Raw genomic sequence first — 22,697 nt, 5'->3', positions numbered from 1 at the left:
TACGTATACGTTGTGTATATTTTTTACCGACTGGGCTGATTGTCAACTAGCTAAAGTTAAAGGAGCGTACGTTTTTTTGGTGGAGGTTCTGTCACCTACTTTGACCAAACAATAAAATCCTTCATTCATTCATACTTTTTATCTTGACAATTTTGACAATGTTTTTGCTTTGGTATAAACGTTATCATCCATCATTTATTCAATACCTGGTTTATTGCCCAGGATGCCTGGTTTGGTCGCCTGCTTGGCTCTATTGAGATTCTGCTGTTTTCTGTCATTAGAATATTGGAGGCAAAACAACATCTTCCTGGAGTAAAACTGTTTATTTTAAATTTGTTTTACCCTCCACCTAAAAACTTACAATGGGTCTTTTCATCATATGAGTTCAGTCATATAAAAGACATGCATTTGTGTAATTGCTGGATTTATGTACCATTAAGAATAGATTGTAGATGGTTTTACTGTGTGGGAAATGTAGAACTTAGAGACAGTAGACAATTTACAGTGTTTTATGCTCCATCTAGTGGTCAGGTTTGTTATTGCAACATGAGAGAACGACTGAAATGATCTCATGTTTTGAGCAAAACAATATAGCCTGTAAGTTATGACATATAGAATAAGGATGTTTAACATAACTCCAGAAATTGCAAGCCGCAGAATCATGAACAGGAGTTTTATTTTTTCTTGATTTCCAAAGGCTTATACCACAACAATAAATTGTACACCGAATGTAAAATGTATTTTACTGTACATCACAACAAGTACACTGTAAGAATGAGAATGAAACACCTTTTGGCTCCTGGACAAATGTATGAAAAGCAGACTTTACAGCAAATGTATCAAGACTTTGTAAATAGAAATAGTTAGAAGACAATTGAGTACAAGAATAGCACATTTGATAAAGATTCCCTCAGAACCCACAGTACAACAGCGGTATCAGAGATTGTTCTTTGCTTTCATTCAGCATTTTTTGATGGTCAAAAATACAAAATACTAATATATCATAGAGTATACCACTCCTTAAGGATTTGTAGTTGAATAACATAAACAGCATTAAAACCTGATCAAAATCAAAACGCTTCAATGAGGAATGTATTTATCAAAGCCTCTCGCGGCAATGACAATGTTGTTTTTGTGTTGGCAGTAGGAACATCTGTGAATGTTTTTACTTTTGAATAACATATCTATGACCACAAACTCACAATGTGTTCGATGTTTTATTATTTAAAGGTACACTATGTAACTTTTCTTGTCTCTGCGGTGATGTCATTATTTTGCCTGGAATCATCTTATCATGTTATCTTGCATTTATTAAATTACAGGTGTTTTATTGCTGTAAACAATACCTTTAATTAAGATTTTGCCTGATAAATGTCTAGTTGCCTCTTCACCTGCAAATAAATGTCACTTTGCAAGTAAAACATTGTGCGTGTTTTTCTCTATTTGTTGTAAAACCTACTATGAGCGGGTTTGCGTCTACAAAGATCCGACCGATATCGAGAACGCCAGCCTGTCTCCGGAAAGATAGAAACATTTAATGCAAGGCAACAGCAACGCCATGGAGACAGGCAGGTGGCGCACCAGAAAAGTTACACAGTGCACCTTTAAGCGTGGACAGGATGTGAACGTTTGGAAGAAAATTCAAAACGCACTGTGCAATTGGACAGAGAGTGGCTACAGGGAAAGAGCTCCAATACACAGTTTAGAACAGCAGGAGTCGCAAAGACCAATTCAAGCTCACACTTTCAAAGCATCGCACTGGAATTAGTCTTCAAAGGCACAAAAAACTATGTACAGCGCATGTCCGACCCCGCACAGAACGTAAAGTGCACCCTTGTCCTATACATTCACATACATTTAACACAATACTGTCTATGGCACACGCTGCAGTGGAACACGCCTTTGCCCTTGTTTAAAGTTTGAGAGAAACGCCTTCTAATGATGTGCTTGCAGCTCTCGAGCCATCAACAACTCAAAATCCTAAATACGTCATCATAAAATAAATATAGAACGGCGTGCATGTTTTTTTTATGTAAAGCTGCAGAATTCGTGGTGTCACGTGAGATGAATATAAAACATACAAGTGTGAAAAAGATGTGTGTTTAACTACGCCATAAAGTAAAACAGTGTCTGATAATGCCAGTACAATACACAGTAAAAAAACAAAAAAAACAAATGATCCTCTTTTCATTTTTTGTGCTTGTCGTCCACACCCACCCACGGGTCCCCGCTCCAGCGCGCAGTAGCTCGCACATTCGCTCTGATGGTGAGGCCCATGTAGAGCGTTTTTAGAGGGTGGATATGCCAAAGCTCCCTGGACGTTTGAGGGGTTGATTTTCATGGAGCCCTTTTGGGGAGGACAAGAGGAGCAGCGCTGGACTCCGGGCTGGACTCCGGGCTGGACTCCGGGCTGGATTCCGGGCTGGACTCCAGGGCAGGACTCCGGGCTGGACTCCGGGCTGGACTCCGGGCTGGATTCCGGGCTGGACTCCGGGGCTGGACTCCAGGACTCCGGGCTGGACTCCAGGGCAGGACTCCGGGCTGGACTCCGGGCTGGACTCCAGGGCAGGACTCCGGGCTGGACTCCGGGCTGGACTCCAGGGCAGGACTCCAGGGCTGGACTCCGGGCTGGACTCCAGGGCAGGACTCCAGGGCTGGACTCCGGGCTGGACTCCGGGCTGGACTCCAGGGCTGGACTCCGGGCTGGACTCCAGGGCAGGACTCCAGGGCTGGACTCCGGGCTGGACTCCGGGCTGGACTCCAGGGCTGGACTCCAGGGCTGGACTCCAGGGCTGGACTCCGGGCTGGACTCCGGGCTGGACTCCAGGGCAGGACTCCAGGGCTGGACTCCGGGCTGGACTCCAGGGCTGGACTCCGGGCTGGACTCCGGGCTGGACTCCAGGGCTGGACTCCGGGCTGGACTCCGGGCTGGACTCCAGGGCTGGACTCCGGGCTGGACTCCGGGCTGGACTCCAGGGCTGGACTCCGGGCTGGACTCCGGGCTGGACTCCAGGGCTGGACTCCAGGGCTGGACTCCAGGGCTGGACTCCGGGCTGGACTCCGGGCTGGACTCCAGGGCTGGACTCCGGGCTGGACTCCAGGGCTGGACTCCGGGCTGGACTCCAGGCTGCTGCTGCTGCTGCTGCTGCTGCTGCTGCTGCTGCTGCTGCTGCTGCTGCTACTGTTACTCACAGGCCAGTTTACTGTCGAAGCTGGACAGGGCAATGGCGAACGCTTGCAGGGCACACATGGGGTAGTTATAGTCCATGGTAAAGACGTCCTCTGCCACGCGGCCAAACTGCATCACTATGTAGTCGGCTGCGGGAAGCAACACAAAAGGGAAATTATTCAAGTGTTCGTTAATATCAATAGATCTTTCAATTTAGAGGCCAAGTCAAACTCAGCGTAACATCTGTAGGAATGATGCAAACTGTTAAAAGGACAAAGGCTGGTAAAAACTAAATTTGTCCATCTTACAGAGCATCTTGTGCGTAGTATTGATTAATAACACAATGAGCGTAAATGTTCTTTATCCATGCAGTTTTTAAACATGATCAGCCATTTTATTCTGATTAGTGTTAAAACTTCAAACTCAAAAGGCTTGATACAGAACATAAAAACTAAACTGATCCCATCCTTATTCTAAAACTGTTCAAGGTCCAAATTTGTCTTATTTCTGTCATTTTCTTCAGTATCTAATTTTGAAAGGTTGTAATACAAAAAAAAATAATAATAATCTTATCATTTTCGTATTGAGTAGTTTCTGTGTATTGATTTTTTTAATATATATATTTTTTACAACAATGACAAATTCCAAAAGCCCTATTTACAGATTGTTGTGTTAAAAGACAATTATCGATGTATTGGTTGTGATCGATTGTGTATTTTTACTCTACTGAGCGACCGCTACGAAGGGAATTGCCCTTCTGGGACGAATACATTATCTGATTCTGATATTGATTCTGAAATTAGATGAAGTAAGTTGTTGCTGTTGAATAAGTGCTACAGTAATATAACACAAACAGAACAAAGTCATGTGACTGAACTGACGGTCATTATCGTGGATGATTTGGAAGTTCTTGACAGAGGCCTGGGTGACTCTGCCATGGAAGTTGAGCACGTATGACTGCGTGTCGTCGTTCCACACGGGCGTCTTATTGTGGAGCTCGATCACGCTCTCGGTGCTCTTGTTCTGCCACCTGGCCAGCAGTGACTCATGATCCTATAATGAAGGACAATGTCATAACTCAGCGTTGATTTTACAGGCGTTGGTATTAAAGGTGATGAGGAGAGACCTACATTTCGCGGACGGATGGACACTCGCTCATGATCCATATTCATACCAGGGATGATGACACTCATTTTGCGCGGGCCCTTGAAGCCTAAAACATTGGTTTCCTGAAATGAAAAGATGAAAGATGATGCGGATCTATTTGAAGTCCAGTTAATGTGTGAAGCCGCTTCGGGGTAAATGTCATCTTTCCATTCCTGTCGTTAGAGCTGTTACATTAGATCAAATTGGATTTAAGTTTTGATGCATAACACATCAACTTTGACTTTGTTAGTTTAAAAAAAAAAAAAATGAAATAAATAAATAAAATAACATTGAAAGTTACGCTTTCACTACCGACAATGTACAGTGCACTGCCACTGTGTTTTTGGGCAAGACGCTTTAGGCAGAAGTGGGAGAAAAGCTACGTAAATGAGACCATTTACGTTTATCATCATTTATTGTCACTCTCTAAAAATAGATCTTATGTGCATTTATATTTTATTTTGTTATTAAAAAGAATTCCAAGTCAAGTATTTATTTATAGTAAAAGGTATTATAACCTAAGCTCTGATGTAGATGTTTGGAGTGGTAATAGCAGAATAATAATGGTTGCAGTATTACATTGTAGTGACGGTGACCCATGTTAAAAACCTGGGCGTATGACACACTCACATAACAAATGGCTGCCAGCTCTTGTCGTAGGTTACTGGCTTCAAGGCTGGTGGTGCTCTTCATGGGGTTCAGACCGTTGTCATAAACTGTGAACTTGGTCCCCATGAGGTTGGATCTGTGCAGAGAAAGCAGAAGCACAAAATGATGGAGGTCTGCACTTAGTCTCAGTATCTATCTATAAAACACTAGCTTCAATAATGAGAAAAACACTCTGCTTAAATCATTCAGAGCAAAAGGGGAACTGTTAACCTAGATTGGCCGTGACACGGATTCAGACGCCGCTCTTTCCATCAGCACACTCTCTCTCCATGGAGTAAAGTGTAGAAGTATAACAGCACCACAGAACAGGTAACACTTGCAGTATCAGCAAATATATATATTATCATCTCATTGTTAGATTAGACACTGAGTGCTATCAAAACTTGAAAATGCCATTTCCTTTAATAGTCCGTGCCTTATTTATGTCGTCTACCTCAACTCCTCTTAGAAATCACTACCGGTAGATGAAAGGTCAGGACTCATTTAAATTTAGACGTCCCCGTTGGAGTGGCTGTGTGATTGCGGTGGTCTGAGTGGTGCATTGACCAATGGTCTGACTGGCTCTGAAGATTAAAGGCTGCGCCCAGGCCCCAGTCATATTTGATTAAACTCCCTGGAGTTTCCATGGAGCTGTGGACACAGCCTTGAAGCTGTCTCAAGGGATTAGGCTAGTGCTCACTTCCCCTTTGAGAGTGCTATAGTAGCCATTACATTAAAAAGATTTTCAGTTATTTGTGATGAGGAGGTGGAGCTGATCTCGAAATAGTATTAACGTCATACCACCCATAGCTGACAACAAGTAATATATTTATGCACAGTTTATTGAATATAGTGACGAAATTAGAGCAGGTATACAGTAAAATTGTTCTTTATAATGTAAACCTCACTAAAATAGTAAAAATATTGTATGCAGTGCAAGTAAGGGATTAAACATGCAGCATGTAGATTTTCATAAAGCCCAGTGTTTTTGCTCGTCACATCCAGCTCGGCCCTCCACACTGAGGTGTGCGTGTGCCTTTAATAGTTTAATTAGACCATGTTTAGTGAGAATTACTTTTGTGAGGCTGATGTCATCTTACCTCAATTTACCAATGAAGCTCTCTCCACCTCGGGACAGATCGGTGGGATCAATGGAAATGAGGTAATTAGACGTTTTACTTTTTTTCCTCTTGCGGCCAGCTAACAAGAACACCTGCAAGACAAGATAGGGAGACAACATTACTGACAAACTGAGGCAGAAATGTACACAAACAAAATGCATTTTATGAAACACAAATATCTTTTTAAGTGAGTAAAGCCACTTACCCTCTTGCCATCCTCCCGCTCCAGGTGCAGGTAATATGTGGGGTACATGCCACGGTCCATGCCCTTCTTGTCTCGGGTGATCCGGCACTTCACCCTGACACCCTGAGGCGCTGGTCTGAGAGAAAACTCTTCCAGGTCATCCACGTCCACAGAGGGCTCGTTGATCGGAGGAATTGTTGCTGAAGCCACTTCCTGTATAAGAAACGCACCAATAAATATCAATGAAGCCCGAACTTAACAATAAATGTAACGTTATGCTTGTCTCCAGGTATGCTTGTCTTATTTTGTTCCACAGTATGGCATTAACAGCAAAAACATCTCCATAGAGACAAGCACTACCAGGTAGGCCACGTTACAAATCAGATCTGTGGAGACCCTACCCACAGTAATAATGCTTCTTTTCATGGTGTTTGATAAAAACAACTGTAATATAATACGTTCAAAATCAAGTTAAATGCCATACTGTGAAACATTCCTGGCAAAGCAAAACCATTTCCATGGAGACAAGCAGCAGGTATAGGAAAGTTACATTTGAGTGCACCTTTTAAGCAAAACTGAGTCTTAAAAATGGAACTAAATTGTGTTGAAATAAAAAGTACTTTTCAAAATAGTGACTACATTTATCTTCAGAAGAAAATTTTAAATCTTCTTCTTCTTTGGTGTTTTATGGCGGCTAGTATCCAAGTGCTACATTACCGGCAGACTTTATTCTTTAGAAAAACTTAAATCATTATTTTATGCACAACAAACTGACTAAACGTATTTGTATTGAAAAAAAAACTCAAAAGAATGTGCTATTTTGTTAATAATGTCATAAAGATGAGGGATGGCAGTTTGTGATGAGTTGTTGTTGCTGTTGTTTTATACCAACCACCACAAGACTTGGGTTAACAACACATTACCATAGTTACACAATTATAGAAACATTATATGATGAGTTTGAAGCCATTGAACATAAAACTATAGAATTAGATTTGGAAATAAAATGTCCCACAAACACAGGCTGTTTAGCATGAATAAACAACATTAGAGGCACTTCCAGGTATTTGCCTTGGACTCATGTTATAGAAAGAAAAAGAAGTGAAACTAGTGCCCTGATATAAATGACTCAATGCGATACGACTCAAATGCCTTGTACCGTATACCTGCTGCTGCTGCACACGTCTGCGTACCTTGTTGGATTTCTTGCTGGTCGCAGAGCCTGGTCTCGTGTTGCTGTTGAGCTGTGACGAACTGGAGCTAATTTCATCGTCGTCGTCTTCCTCCTCGTCAAAGTTCATACTACTGGAAATACCTTCAAACACACAGGCAATGGCGTCACTACCCGCGCACTAATTACGAGCCATAATGGACAAGGAAAAACATAAATATAGTGACATATAGGTTGTTGTCATAGTGATCCAGGACCAGTTCCCTGCATTTTAATGTGTTCAATATGTCGTCTTATCACAAGTGGAATGCTCCTGATGTGCATCGCCCGTCGTCACATGCTTCACTGAATTACAAACGCTTCCTGAAGAGAAAATGGCCACAAATTAAGTTGTTGTTGTTGTTTGATTTATTTATTTTCTACTTTGCCTGTTAGTGTGAGGCAAGACTGAATTGGTCCAACCTGAAACTTAAAAGCAAAGCAGCCTCCGACACAATGTGAAATGTAGAACTGCCAAGTCTAAATGGAGTGATGTTTTTACATGTTTTAATCCCAGTTTTGGTTTTAATAGATGAATAATGATGGGCCAAAGAAGATCGGGGAGAAAAAGGAAATCTGTTATGGTTTGTGTGTTTAGTGAAAATTATATTGATATACTTTGTTTCAATTGTATAGTCTTTTCCATATGATATTATTTTTAATTGTCATTATTATATGTTGTTGGTACTTTTCTCTGATGGGGGTATTGCTTTACGTGGAATGTTTCATAGTATGACATTAAAATGACTTATCTTGTATGTATTCAGTTACAGTCCAAAAACATACATTCGTACTGTGTCCTTTGAATAGATCTGACCTGAAACTTGACCTGAAACTTGGCCTGGAGGTGCCACGAGCTTGTCTCCATGGAGATAGAGAGTCGGATCTCTCCTTCACTGGAACTCCTCCAGGTTTCTACGCTTTTTTCCCAAAGAGGTTTTTTTTGTAGTTTTTCCTGGCCGAGAAGGAGAGTCTAAGGACAGAGGACCCTGGGACATCGTCCCTCGCCACCACAGACATTGTCTGACTCCATCGCCACCACAGACATTGTTGATTCATTTCTCCCTGTGGCCCTCAGAGGCAACTGTTGTTGTGATTTTGGGCCTTACAAAAATAAATTGATTTGATTTGATTTGAGATACAATAATATCGGTTTAATGCTATACTGTGGAACATTCCAGAAAAGCAATCACATCTCCAAACACACAAGCAAATGGTGGACTAAACACCAAAAACATAACCTAGTGCATTCAAGTCTTATGTAATCTCTCTTAATCTGGAACTCTGATATGATTCAGCGCCATGTCCTCCCACGATGCACTGGGGCCCGCTGCACCAGACGTATGGGGTAGTAAGCGTGCGTAAATAGTGAGTTTTGTGGAACCGGGCGTACCTTTCTTGAGCATTGTCACCCGTAGGTCCTGCTTGCTCTGGGACTGGGTGCAGCTGACTACGGGCTCCGCTTCCGCCTCGTCGGTGGAGAGATGTCCCACGGTGAGGATCTGAATGTGTCCGTCTTCGTGCTGAGAGGACAGGCCATCGATCCCTGCTGTACAGAGAGAACACACAGCATCAAAGTGCTGAACAACGAGCTGCGATGATTCTGTATGAACAAACTCGGCGCCATGACAGCTGATCATTGCTTAGAATTGAAGTGAATTTGCCTTTTAAATGTCAGAATGCTTTGAAATGTTTCGTGGCAAAAAAGTGGTCATTATTCAATCTCGATGTTATCGTTGTTGTGAAAAGAAAAAGAAGTGTGCCCCACAACCCTGAGAAAAAAGGATTAAGTTCATTTCTGTGAATTCTGATTTGTTCTTTAAAAAACAGTCACAAACATCTGAAATTATAGCATCAAATTTTAGAATGTCATGAACGCAACCTGAAAGAAATAACAGCGAGGTTTGCAAATGACCTTCTCTTAAATTTTGCAGCAAGAATAGTTTAATTCAACATACAATACGGTCCCCTACTATAAATGAATGATGCTTTTCTTTGATACTGTCTGTTACACCAACACAATGTTCCCATCAGTTGAAATGTGAGTTATGAGTAAAGAACAGCCCAGTTATTTCTGCCGTGGCTTGTTGAGAATGAGTGGAGCGAATCACAGTGAATCTCAGTGAAGGATCTGGGAGCGGTGCATTTAGCACCACTGGCCTGATTAACCACACATCCCACTGGATTGCATTTGCTTTTTTAATAAGATGAACTAGAATTTTCCCCTCTGCCGCCATTAATAATGCTTCAGCTCATTGCTCTGATAACACTAGCGATGTGTCATTCTTAGTCTCACTTCGTCACGAGCATGAGAACAAGGGCAATAAGCCGTGTGTTAAAATGACACAGCAGGGACACAATAATTGTGCCTTTTAAAGTTTTAGTTTCAGGCCCTACATTGGACCATTGTACTCATGAATAAATAAAACATCTCGTGATTACTAATTATGTGAAAACTGAGACAGTATCTTGCAATTATGTGATAATTTGGTGAAGCATTTTTGTAGAATTTAATCCACAAGGATTGCCCAACTTGACACAATACAACGTATACTGTTTAGACTCTAGAGTGTATGTGTCTTACTTATAGGGACATTTTCAAATACATAAATATCTCAGTATCTCATAATCCAGGCACAAACTTTGTGGTTGAAGTTTGTGCGGTAAAGTGGACCACACGGTACATCCTACAAAACCGATCAATGTGAGCAAGAAATTCATTCCTTCATTTTCTCCTGCTTGTTCCCAGTGACTTTGGGCCTTAGGCGGGGTACACCCTGGACAAGGGCCAGCTCGTCACAGGGGTAAAGCAAGACAATGAGCAAGACAATATAAACTATATAGTTATATGGTGTAACAACCCCACACTAAAGGCCTATGAAATGTTGAGATGTAATCTGAAACTCACATACATCAAATATATTTCAATCAAATGAAACTTCCTTTTCATTGTGTACAATATTTTTCCGTATTAGTACGGTAAATTAGCACCCTTAAAATGAAGGGAACAAACAGATAAATTGAAAGCCGAAGAGGCATCTGGCACAAAAAGACTTGCATGAACATATTCTACAAGTGGAAAGGTTGTTTTTTGCACACATATAATATTTGTCATTACAGGGTGCAAGGCTGTGCAATTACTCAAATATCAATTAATTATGATTATTCTACCGTTTGCATAATCAAGAAGAAAACTCTGCTGATGCACCACATTCTCATCTTAAGTTCAATTAGGAGGGTGCCAATTGCACTAATTGGCTTCCTATTTTGTCAGTCTACCCCAGGGCAGCTGTGGCAGAAGTACAGTGACAGTGTAGCGCCTGTAAAGAAGGCCTACTACATTTTCTTGAGGGGCAGACTTTTTGGAGGGTTGTGGCCTCTGGGCCCAAGGTGCAAAACATCCCCAACACTAGATCTGTTTCAATAATGATCAGATAACAATATATCTATCATATATCACATTTTTCTAAATATCCAATCCAGAACTCAACCAAAATTAAACTTGGACTAAACCTGCACTAAACCAGGACTAACCCAGGACTAACCTAGAGTTAAACCAGGTCTAAAGCTGGTCTAAGGTAAATATGCTTTCATGTTTTTTTTAATGCCAACCAGGGTGTTTGGAGGGCCTGATCTGGCACGAGGGCCTTAAATTAAGCAAACATAATGTAAGCCATGGTTATGATTGCAAAATGAACAGAGAAGGCAACAATCAAAATGATTTAGTATGATGAACAGTAGTCCTCAACATGTTTTTTTAATTCAACTATAAGTTGCAAGCCCATTTATTAAAATTCAACCACAGAACAATTTTGTAGACAATTAGGAGACTTGGCTAAAAGATGTGCTGACGCACCGCATTGATATTCCACTGTCAGTGGTTATACTTTAATGTCTGCGAGCTGTGATAACTTTGTTAATTGCTGATTACTGAACATCAATATTGCATGAGCTTGGATAACATAAACTAACTTTCAAAAGTGTGGATCTGTTACTGTCTTGTGCCAGTTTGGTGTGTCACACTGACCTTTGTGCTTGCCCCGTCTCTCCCTCTTGTCGCTGCCCGTCTGCGGCGTTGAACTGGCAGATGCTTTGCCTTTTTTGGCTGAGCGCGGAGGCTGTAGGTCCGCGGTCACCTTCACCTCCTCCTGCTCTGCTTCTGCCACTAAACACAAACCACAAAGGTCAGTTAGATAAACATCAGGACAGACGGGAGGCTGTAGTTCCACTCTGCATTAACACAAGCAGTGAAAGGGACAGTTCGTAGCCCCAGGCCCAGGAGCTGTCCATTTGAAGTGCTCTGGTCACTGTGTGGAGATAAGCTGACATTATCTATTCCACTCTAACAATGTTTCAGCTTTCTGGAAAGATTGCACTCTGTTTTACAGTCTGCAATAAAAACAGCATTTGTTCTTAGGACTGGACATTTTGGCCAATATTCTCATTATACAATCAAAACAGACTGTTATTCAAAAATAGAAACCTTGCAAATTAACAGTTTTGATCCTTGGGAAATTGATCCCAGTTTGAGAAATGCAATATTCTCAATATAGACGAACTAGACACTATATTAAACATAGTCTAGGGCTGACAATATGGCAAAATAGGGATCCCCATATTGATAAATCACACTTTTAAATTAGATGTTGTCTATGATTGTATATGGATTTTATGAACATTAACAGGCCAGACTGTAATGCAAAGTGCAAACCACATGCGTTTTCTGACAAAGGATCGGCTGTACCCAAGCTGATCCTTGCAATTTGAATCACAGTTTGTCTAAAATGTGATTAATTGCACATTAGCCCTAACACCTTCTCCATTTACATTCTCTTGATCCTGCTGTGATCTCTCACCGTGGTACATGGTGCTGCTGTTGCTACTCAGGTAGGACTCCACCAGCGGCGCCTGCTCCTCGCTCTGTTTGGTGCGGCGCGTGCGAGACCTCCCATCCACTGTGGACTGCACCATGAGAGGCTCCTGTCTCTTCTTCTTCTGCTTCTGCTCCAGCAGCGCTCTCTGTGCAACAGCCGCCCACACACAGGACAAGATGAATGTGGCATTTAGACAATTTCACTATTGTTTTGTTTTGTTACTCTGTCAAAATCTTTTCTCTGAGACGACAAAGAAATCTTTGTAACAAAGGAAAGATTACTTCCATCATAAAAGCACTTTCAAGCAAAATTACCTTTATGCGTATGTAACACCCACAAACGTGATAAACTTCAAACGTCATAAAAATGTTGTCTGGTTTAAATGTAATAGAGCCGCAAACGTAATAAATTCCCACAAACATAATAACTTTTGGCTGCCACAAACATATTAACAAAATTCCCAAAAGCGTAGCCTGTCATAGGAGCAAATGTCTGTCTTTCAGTAGTGATGATGGTGGATCCATAATTTTACTAACAAGGTATTGAAAAGTATTTATTCTCATGGAAAAACACATTCAAAAATAGTATTAAAGAATTTTCATAAATTCGAATCAATTTTTGAAATACATTTTTATATTCTAGTTTGTCTGTAAATTGAATTGTAAGATAAATTCAAGCCCATCACTAACTTATTGCAGCTTTTGAATTAAGTACCAAATACTAGAAAAATCACCTTGTCCATGCACCAAATGGCAGAGTGCAGCCAAAGGGAGCTTTAAGGTAAAGGTATTATTATTTTTTAATACAAAGATATTAAATTGGCACTCCACCAACACGTGCCACTCTCTTCCACCCGTCTCTCCATTGCACTCAGCTCCACTACTTGTCAACAAACTTCCCCTCCGCACAGGGCGGAGCTATACAAATAAACTTACAGAAACTCTCTGTAAGTTTATTTAATTGCATTTCAATTGGAGATCCAGGGCATTAAAACATCAACCCTATTTATAATACAACTTAAGTTTGATTGGAGAGCCCTAATTCATATCTGAGCCAAGCTTAATATTTATTTAAGTTAAATGTCATTGTCTCGACCCCATAGTGCTTATGTGTTTGACAATACAAGTGGATTCATGATTGTTTTTAACCCTACAAATATATATCTCGGTAATAACATTATTTAAGTGTAATATCATTGCCAGTAGTTCAGGGAGCAACAGCGACAATGACCCCAGCCCCACAAAAATAATGTAATATAATAAGAAATGAGTTAAACCATCAAGAAAAATGTGTAATAGTATATTTATCATTGATATATGCTTTAAAACATGAAATAACTGTATTGCCATCATTACTGGGTATATTGTTGTGAAATAGACCTGGAAAAAGGTTATACATATTACATTAAAAGTGTAATTCAGGAGCAAACATTTTTAGAATTTGCAAGCAACTTTCCATAAGTCGCTATAAAGAAGCTGTTGTGTCTTTCAATATTCCCAAATCTGACCCTCTTTAAAATATGTTCCTCAGATCTGACCATTTCATTATGTTCAAGTCCCCTTACATAAAGAAAAATGTTGACGATGACCGCAATCTGCAAACATATGGGTCAATAAATCTTAACATCAACAAATCAATAGTCGAGTGGCCTGTCCAAAGTGTGTGACTCAGACCTGAATAGAGCCAGATGATGTATTGATTACCTGTCATCTGCATATCTTCAAACAAGACCTCATTAAATATGAAAAGGCTCTGAGAGCAGAAGATTGTGCTGCATTTGTGTTTTTCTCCACAGGGCTTTGTCAAGAAAACACTGGTCACATCACTACGGCGTAAACTGTTGTTAGGAGGAATGCACTGAGTGTTTAAATACTAAACAACTGCCAGATGTGGGATCAATTTAAACCGTAAAAATACTCTAACCGGTACTTAAAACAGTACTAGAGTAATAAAGAAGGCTATTGTTCACACTAACAATCATTTATTTTGAAGTGCAATATAATGTTACAGAAAATATAATGACAAACGATGATACTGAAACTACTTTATGCCAATGACACAATAACAATAAAGATGATCCAACAAATAAGATTTTTATTGTACAGTAAAAATACAAAAAAAACAACATGAGAAATAAAGAGCAAAATTAAACAATCTATGTGTTGGTCGGTGTCAATAATGAGTGACAGAAGTTGTACATTTCACTCTCGACAGTTCAAATATTTTTGTACTGAAAAAGATGGAAAAGTGCAAAGAAAACATACGCACGACAAATATTGAACCAATAAGTCGATTTAGTCATAATCGTGGCAGGTCTATTGAACACAACTAATGCACACTGTTGTTGTGTCCTTGGGCAAGACGATTTTATGTCATTAGTGTAAAATGTGAATGTGGAGGTCATAAACTATAATATGCAGCTGGTATTATTTTGTCATTGCAAATAATAGGCCTGTTCTTAGTAATGTAACTACTTCTAAAGGCACTGGGGTAGAGAACATTTGTGTTATGTAGGTTATAGACCATAATAGTTGCTATGTCGGTGGCCGTAATGTTTGTTTTGAGTGATTCCACAGTTGTTGGAAGTGTCAACAACACCATTAGTAAACAAGTTGCCTAACAGGTTGTTACTGTTTCTGCTCATGTTTTTCTTGTGCCATTTACTCTTGTTATAAACCCCGACAGACCATCAGTGTCTTTAGACTGCAGCAGAATCAGTTGTGTGTCCAAGGTGCTGTGTCACAGTTATTTTTGTCTGATTGAGCAGAGGGATAAAGTCTTACCTGTCGGTCCAGTTTCTGCTGTCGGAGATTAGTGCCCTCATCGTCTAAAGTGCTGCAAGAAACAGACACATAGAGAGTGTAAAAGTATGTAAAGTAGTTTCCTTGTAAATGGTGTCAGTCAGATCAAACCAGCACATCATAACTAACTGCCATGTTTCAGTCAGTTACATACCAATCTTAATAAATTATCACGATCATAAGACTTAGGAGGTAAAAGCTCTACTATATTTCTCTTTAAGTGTTTAAGTGTTTAAGAGTTAAGGGTCGATGAGCCAAAAACGTATATGGCCACTGTGATCACAATATTGCCCAAACTCTGCTTTTATTATGTTTACAAAGACCTGGATTCCTTTGTTTACAGCAAGAGTGTCAAACTCAGGCTGGGTTGCGGGCCGAACATAACGTAAAAATAAAACTATAAAAACTATAAGAAATAAATAGCTTTAAATAGCCTCGTAATAGTTCTATGTGGACACTGTTGCACAAATCTGCAGCAGGTGAAAGACTCCATATTCATGCATCAGCAGCAGGAACAGTAACATGGACTTATGACTTGGGTTTTGACTATTCTCTTTTAAAAGCTGAAGGTAAATTCACTAAATATTAGTTTTAAGGACTTGTAATAAAGCAAAAATGTCCAGGCGGAATCCATATAAAAGTCCTATTCATCTTACTTGTGGGTTTGGAGTACAAACTGACCCTGATGCTTCCCAGAATGATTGATTTGACTGGGAATAAGAGGGTTTCAGCTTTATTTTTATGTACAGCATATCAAGCAGCTTGAGATTTTATTTTATAAAATAGTAGACAAAATGGAATTAATAAAGAAAAAGTCCCTCATCCTACATGGGAGACGCATTAAGCGTAAGGGGTCAATATGTTCCGTCGGCCAGATTAAAACGTCTGGGGGGCCAGATGCAGCCCGCGGGCCGCATACTTGACACCCCTGGTTTACAGTTTTGTTGCTGGTATGTTATTTTAGCAATGGAAATATTGCTATGGTATTTTGTATTAATTTATGTATTATAGTATTATCTGAAAATAAAAAAAGTTGTTACATATTTTTTTAAGTAAGTAGCAGCTTATAGTATAATGTAATGTATATGCCCTTTATGTGATGCTCATTTACACATTAACTCATCATTATTTGGATCTTACATTCAGCTACTTTTTGACATGTCATATAACTCATGGAGTGTACACCCGGGGTTCGTTTGCCAACACAAATCACACATCCCTGCAACAATGAAAATGTATTTACTTCCACTTCACTTACCACCAACGCACTGACAAACAAACCCCTCCATTTCTGCAATCAGTGTAATCAGCGTAATCAGCATGTGAATAGGCATCACCATGAAGAGAATTACAGCCGCACCACTCCATTTCACTGGAGGTCAAACAGCTTACACCCTGAGAGCTTCGGGTCACCACAATCCTGACATTCACCAATAAAACGCCATAGGAAGCTCGAGGAATATACAATACGCATACAATATTTTGTGTGGTTTGTGTATTTTAAACCAGTGACATATTGATTAGCCTTTTCAAACCCAAAGAAGCATTCCCGTAATAAAACTGTCACGGCTAAAGTGCAAGGGTTCTAAAATACATCGCAGGCTAATGCACTCTCTTCCGAAAGCATCAATTTCGACGTTACGTTGAGCAGCAATTCTCCCAACTGCAGATAAAACACGTCTTCTCGGCTGTATTTCAAAGCTACACTGTGTAACTTTTCTGGTAGAGTGTTTCTTTGATGGTTAATTACACCTGATAAAGTTCCAGACCTTGCGACTTCATAAAACATAACTGTAAAGCGTGTGGTCTTGGCCCGGCAATAGGCACAAGTATCTGCTGTTACAGAGACAGTTACGTACAGTAGTGTTGTCTGACTTTGATGGACAGGATGAGTGACTAATGTTGAGTGATGCTGTCTTCTCCCAGTGATGCTTTTTCAGTGCCTGATGTAACCCACTTGAACGATTGCAGTTGTTTTTCATCTATTGGGCATGATCAAATACAAGATTTTTGATTTTTTTTTTGCTTTGGTATTGCCTGCCCGATTGTATTACTGGCCAATATTCTATAGGCCAGTAATATTTCATACAGATGGGGGCAATTAAAATGAATATTATTGTAATATAGTGAGTTTTTGGCATTGATAGAAAGGATCTGGTTCAACATTTGTGTATTTACCTTTTCAATATCTCAGGGCAAAGTACAATGTAATAAATAGGAAAAACCAAATGACATCATCGCATTCTACAATCTGAACACCGCCAATGTTGTTTCTGCACTGAAGGCCACATGCATCCTAATTTGATAAAGAAATGTCAAACGTACAATAAAAAATGGCAAATGTGTTTCAAGAGCTGCAGTGTAAGTTTCATTGGGGGTTAGAGCTGGTCCTTGTGGCTTTTTTTTGAGCCAGTGTCGATATTTGTCTTGCTGCTGTAGCCTGTATAATTATAACATCCATAATCCAACATCCACAAATCTGTTTAAGTTGAAGTTAAGTTCACAAATGAATGTTTCACTTCATGATAAATAATAACAATAAAAGTTCAATAACACTATGTATTTATCTGGGATATAAAACAATTAGTTATGAATATTGTGTAAACATATGTCTTTTGCTCTTCTATTTTCATTTTCGCTATAAATATTGGAAAAATATCTGTATCAAATATCAGATTTTCCAATATGTTCCGATATTGATGAAAAGAGTTTGATGTCGGCCAATACTGATACTAGACCCGATATCACACATCCCGAAGGAATTCACCACTTTAGGCCAATCCCAAACCAAAGCCGAAAGTTGCCTAGGAAACTACTACTTTGTGCTGAACATGTGTAATATTGTTTGGACTATCATGACATACTGGATATGCCAGTCAATGGTCACAAGCACGTCTTTAGTGTATTGTTTGATCATAGACATAGAGACAATATTCATGAATAATCTCCTCTTATTTTGATCCACTGGCTTTTCATGTTTATTACCACAGTCAATCTGAATGAAAAGATTCTCAAACAATCCTTGGGAAAATCATTCGACTTTGTCTCCCAGATGGTTGACCTTTGTTTAATGCTGTGTAAAATTGGTTCTGAGATGTTTGTGTCATCTTGCTTGTTTCTGTGAATGTTTGCACTGTAAATCTGTATGAGATGAAAGAGCTCCACAGTGCAACTGTCTTCACCTCAGCACACAGGCCCATGCATTTTTAATGACACAAGCACGCCATGAGGAAAAACATGCTTTTGGAGACCTCACATCCAAGCATTTTACTGACAAAAAAGAGCACAAAGTGGAACCTTTTATAAGAAACAGAAAGCATTTGCATGATTGTACTATATACTGCATGTGTTGCAGTTAATTCATCTATAACCAACTTCATAACTTGAATAAATATGCTTTTACATTCAAGGCAATTACAATAGTTTGTTTTATGCAGGAGGCTATCCTAACCCAAGTCCACGCTGAAACCCTCCCGTAGCATCAAAGGGAAGAATGTGAGATGGATGCACCGACTAATTACTGTAGGAAGAAAAGAAAATGCTAAGTCTTATAAACAGCCAATTATTGATGTGTTAAAAGAACAGTTGTCAGTGTTCAAAACTTGTGCAGAGGCATTGCATATGTACTATCATTCATTTCAGGATATCCTAGTAGTACATGTAAAGAATAGTACCACAGTCAGAGCAATGTACTCACAAGGAGCACCCTCGCGTCATGCCACTGTGCAATAGTGTTCCCATTGTCATTGCGGTGGCACACACAGGACCGCTGCTCACAGGAATGCGTCGTACCTGTAGGGGATCCAGTCGGAGGAGTGCTTGGAGCTCATTCTGTCTCGGTCGCTCAGTCCTCCTCCTTTGCCGCTGCCTCTCAGCGCGGCTAACGACGGCCCGACACAGCACCAGATCTACGAGCTGTGAGTGTCTGAGGACGGCAGTCAGCATCAGCAGCAGCACTTTTCCTGCTCATCCTCTGCACGTAACGCTCCGTCCATTCAATCCCGTCTCTTTTCAGTCTGTCCTTCAGTGAAGAAAGAGAGCGGCAATGCGATCCTCCTCAGCCATGCAGATGTAGAGTGCACAGCCAAATCACTGTTTTCTTCTCTTCCATGTGTCCAGTGAGTGTCCTCGTGTCTTCTCTTTGCTTCAGCCTCTGCTTCGCACTGCCTCTCTCTCTCCCCGCTCCGCTCTCTCCATCTCTACCTCTGTGCACTTGTCCTTTAAATCACTCCTCCCTCCTCTCTCTTCGCTATATGGCTAAATCTAGCACGTTGACTCTTTGGCCAATCTACCTCTTGTGTTATCTTCCATCTTGGATCATGCAGAGTCCAACCAAAAGCAGGAGAATGGTGTTTCGCAAGACCCCCTATTGGCTTCTAGCTGCATCTTCTGTGCTATTTTTGATCTGAACTGCCTCCTCCTCATCCACGGTGACTCAGATTGCAGCTCACTTGCAGCGGATCAGGGCCTTGCTTGGTTTCTTTTCTGGGACATATTTTATTTATTCTCCCCGAGTGCGTGCAGGGCATTAGCATATGAGTGTGTGGACTAGCCTTAACAGCCTTTAATTCAGCGCTCTCCACGAGAACACAAAGGAACACTGTGATAGGTCGGCGGCTCTGAAGCGGCTCTCACACACATCTGCTTCCGCCCCTAGTGACTGTCACCACATAAACACTCGCTGTGTTCCCAGGGCTCGTCGAGAGTCCATCTATAGACAAACACAAGCCCCCGATCCAGTGTCACCGCGGCACATCACAGGAAATCCATTCATGCCTTAAATACATGCAACAATCAGGCAGAATATTAGGATGAGGGACGTCAAGATGATTTGGTTATGTGATAATTGTGATTATTCAGATCACAGTGTAATTATGAGAACTAAAGTATAATAACCGTGGCCATTTTAGAAGCAAAATTAAGTATTTTAATTCAATCTAGTCATTAAATATGGCAGCTTTAGTCACATTAATTTTATTTGTCATAGCAGCGTGTTAGATAAAGAGAATAAAAGAAAATTAGGTCTGTAAGCCTGTAACACCTTTTTAATGTATAATATATTTGAAAAATATGAGCTGCATTAAATAAACAGCAGAATGAAACAGAAGTCTGTATCTATAAAGTATTCAACCCTCTACAATGGCATTGTATACAGAAAGAATGTGCAAAGAAAATGTATTCAATAAATACTGAGCTCCAAAACATATACTTCCATCTATCATTTATTGAACAATAAGTCAATATAGTGATTATTGTGACAGACCAGATGACACACACAGAAAAGATCAAAGATCTGATCTATGAAAAATATACACAGAGAACTGGTAGTTTCTTTCTTGTGCAGATCAAAGGCTCTCACCTTCAAACCCACTCAAGGTAAAACATATACGTTTTAGTTGTGTTTTACATTCACAACACTGCTTCAGTTTGACTGTACCAAAACACGGGGAACAGGAATTCCTGTGAATTTAAGGTGTTCTTAAATAAACTGATCATCCCTGAATGGTTGATTTGACTGAAATTAAGTAAATCTCAGTTTTAAATGCCCTTATGAGGTATAAACAATAACCATAACTTGGAAGATGATTTTAGAAATCAATGCATGAAACATGTTTGCATGAGGGAAACTATTAGACACATTGTCTGAGGCTTTTCTGGTCAGGCTCAGGTAGAACCTGTAGTTCTCTGCGCAGCACCTCTAAAAGGCGCTGATAGCCCGCAGCCATTGTCACTTCTTTACCTCAAACTAAATGAAACATTGATTTCTCTAATGGTGTGGCCTTTTCAAAATGTCAAGGTACTGCAGTGTTTCTCCCTGACACCAGCAGAAAAAACAGTGACTAAATAAATTCACTCTATAAACAGAACATTGAAACAACAACCAACATCTGAACCAGTCTTGAGTTCTGGGTGGATGGTGTGTCCGGTTCATTTCAATGATAACGTCTGTGTTTGAGTCAAATATCAATTAGCACCTTTGCTTGGTCAATTGAACAACAGAAATCCTTATCAATAACTATCTGGCAACTTAAATTAAAAGTAGCTTTCAAAGTATTCAACCCTCTACAACTTAACTGAAATCAAAAACATATTTATGTTGTCTTTCTGCAATCAAATATTAAAAAGAGATAACAAGTCTCAGTAATACCGGTCACAATGGGCTATTTTTGAAAAACAGTAGCATTTCATTCTGAATTGTAAAGGAAACAGGATCTGTGCAGCTTCTGTGACCTACACGTCGGTGGGATGAAATGGCAGTAATGAAACAAGTAATCCACCGATGAACAGGTGTAAACACTGCACTGCATTGAATCTTTAATGCTGTGCTGGTGGAGCAGAGGTTATCCTCCAGGGGAATTTATATCCACCCTTTGTCTGTGCTTCCTCCTTTCTTCAAATCTTTTATTCTTTTAAGAGCAGAAAATGAGCAGATCCCTTTTGCCAAATTGAGTTTTTCAGCATTTGTCCAGTCAATTCCTAAGGGCACGATATTGTTAATAACAGGAGGCCAGTAGTGCCACCAATTATAATAATGGTCCCAGGGCACAGGCGGCTAATGTGAAAATAGATATCTGGCTTGTGTCTGCTTGTCTGGGCACAATGGACCCAACACAGGAGCTGCAAAACCACAGGGCTTTATCAAATCCCTGTTTTAGCCTCTACGTGTAGTTTGTCCTGGTTTCTTATGTTATTAAGCACCAGAAACACATCCCTAATATGTGTTGCAACAGGGAGGCACACTTTTCATTTTCCAGTGAATTGAACCTTGAATGTTCTTGATGTAAAACCATCTCATTAGGTTTATGAATACAAGTCTTTAGAGGGGGCCACAGGTACCACATGAGGATAAGCAGATGCCGAAAAGAACATGAGAGCAAATGTGGCATTGTATCAGAATCTAGAAGGAAAATGACTGTACTGTACTGTAATGTCTTGGTCTGAGTCTTACAATAGAGTAAAATGCTGTACCTCAGAGCTTTAACCAACACAGAGATCACTGCAACAGGTTTTAGTTCAACACTATAGGCAGGGCCACTCTGCAGCGTTTGTGTCGTGGCATATTCTCCTTTTTGAGTCATCATTAGAAACCCGATTGGCAACGAGTAGTTTATGTGACACGTGATATGAAAGCAAACCCGGAAGAAAGAGTCATAGCTCTGCTTTGGTCACTTTGTCGTGCAATCATTATTTTCGCTCCACCTGAAATAATGTATAAACAAAGAAAATAAAAACAAAAACTACACATTTTTTGAGACATTTTAAATGCTGATATTTTTCCAGGAGTATTGATTGTGTTTAGGTTTGTCAGTATTGATTCATCTGTGTTTTGTATTCATCTACCCAAGACACAAAAGGCAGTAAAAAATCACCTTGAACGAGCTCTTCACGAGAAATTGATGATCTTATACATTAAATGAACTTGCTCCTGAATAGTTGAATAGTGTTGTTTCTGTTGCTCTTGCTAAGCTGAAAGTGTGACTAATTAAACAGAGATTACAACTACTGTATGATACACACAACTGCCCACAGATGAATCAGCAGTT

At 40.1% G+C, this 22,697-nt stretch overlaps 2 protein-coding genes across 4 annotated transcripts in view; both read right to left on the bottom strand.

The window, feature by feature from the left end:
• The window catches only part of rras2 (RAS related 2), a 316,645-nt gene that overhangs the window by 261,166 nt on the left and 32,782 nt on the right, over positions 1-22,697 (bottom strand). The window lies entirely within an intron of this gene.
• Positions 3,157-22,697, bottom strand: part of tub (TUB bipartite transcription factor) — a 28,585-nt gene continuing 9,044 nt past the window's right edge. The window contains exons 1-12 of one of the 3 annotated variants that reach the window (XM_072465051.1): positions 18,946-19,644; positions 15,136-15,187; positions 12,335-12,497; positions 11,506-11,643; positions 8,872-9,027; positions 7,462-7,583; positions 6,290-6,481; positions 6,064-6,176; positions 4,946-5,060; positions 4,300-4,398; positions 4,051-4,222; positions 3,157-3,318 (exon numbers count right to left, since the gene is read on the bottom strand). In XM_072465051.1, coding sequence (XP_072321152.1) covers positions 3,185-3,318; positions 4,051-4,222; positions 4,300-4,398; positions 4,946-5,060; positions 6,064-6,176; positions 6,290-6,481; positions 7,462-7,583; positions 8,872-9,027; positions 11,506-11,643; positions 12,335-12,497; positions 15,136-15,187; positions 18,946-18,983 — 1,494 coding nt within the window. In that variant the 5' untranslated portion in view covers positions 18,984-19,644 and the 3' untranslated portion in view covers positions 3,157-3,184. Of the gene's footprint in view, positions 3,319-4,050; positions 4,223-4,299; positions 4,399-4,945; positions 5,061-6,063; positions 6,177-6,289; positions 6,482-7,461; positions 7,584-8,871; positions 9,028-11,505; positions 11,644-12,334; positions 12,498-15,135; positions 15,188-18,945; positions 19,645-22,697 lie in introns of those variants that run through there. The other 2 variants (XM_072465050.1, XM_072465049.1) reach the window with 2 other exon arrangements.

Source organism: Eucyclogobius newberryi, unplaced genomic scaffold (genome assembly GCF_026437365.1).
Source record: "Eucyclogobius newberryi isolate DKJ021-1_F unplaced genomic scaffold, fEucNew1.0.hap1 SCAF_5, whole genome shotgun sequence".
In the NCBI taxonomy this organism is placed as follows: Eukaryota; Metazoa; Chordata; class Actinopteri; order Gobiiformes; family Gobiidae; genus Eucyclogobius; species Eucyclogobius newberryi.
Note: the sequence above shows the minus strand (reverse complement) of the source record. Positions and strands in the feature narration are given on the sequence as shown.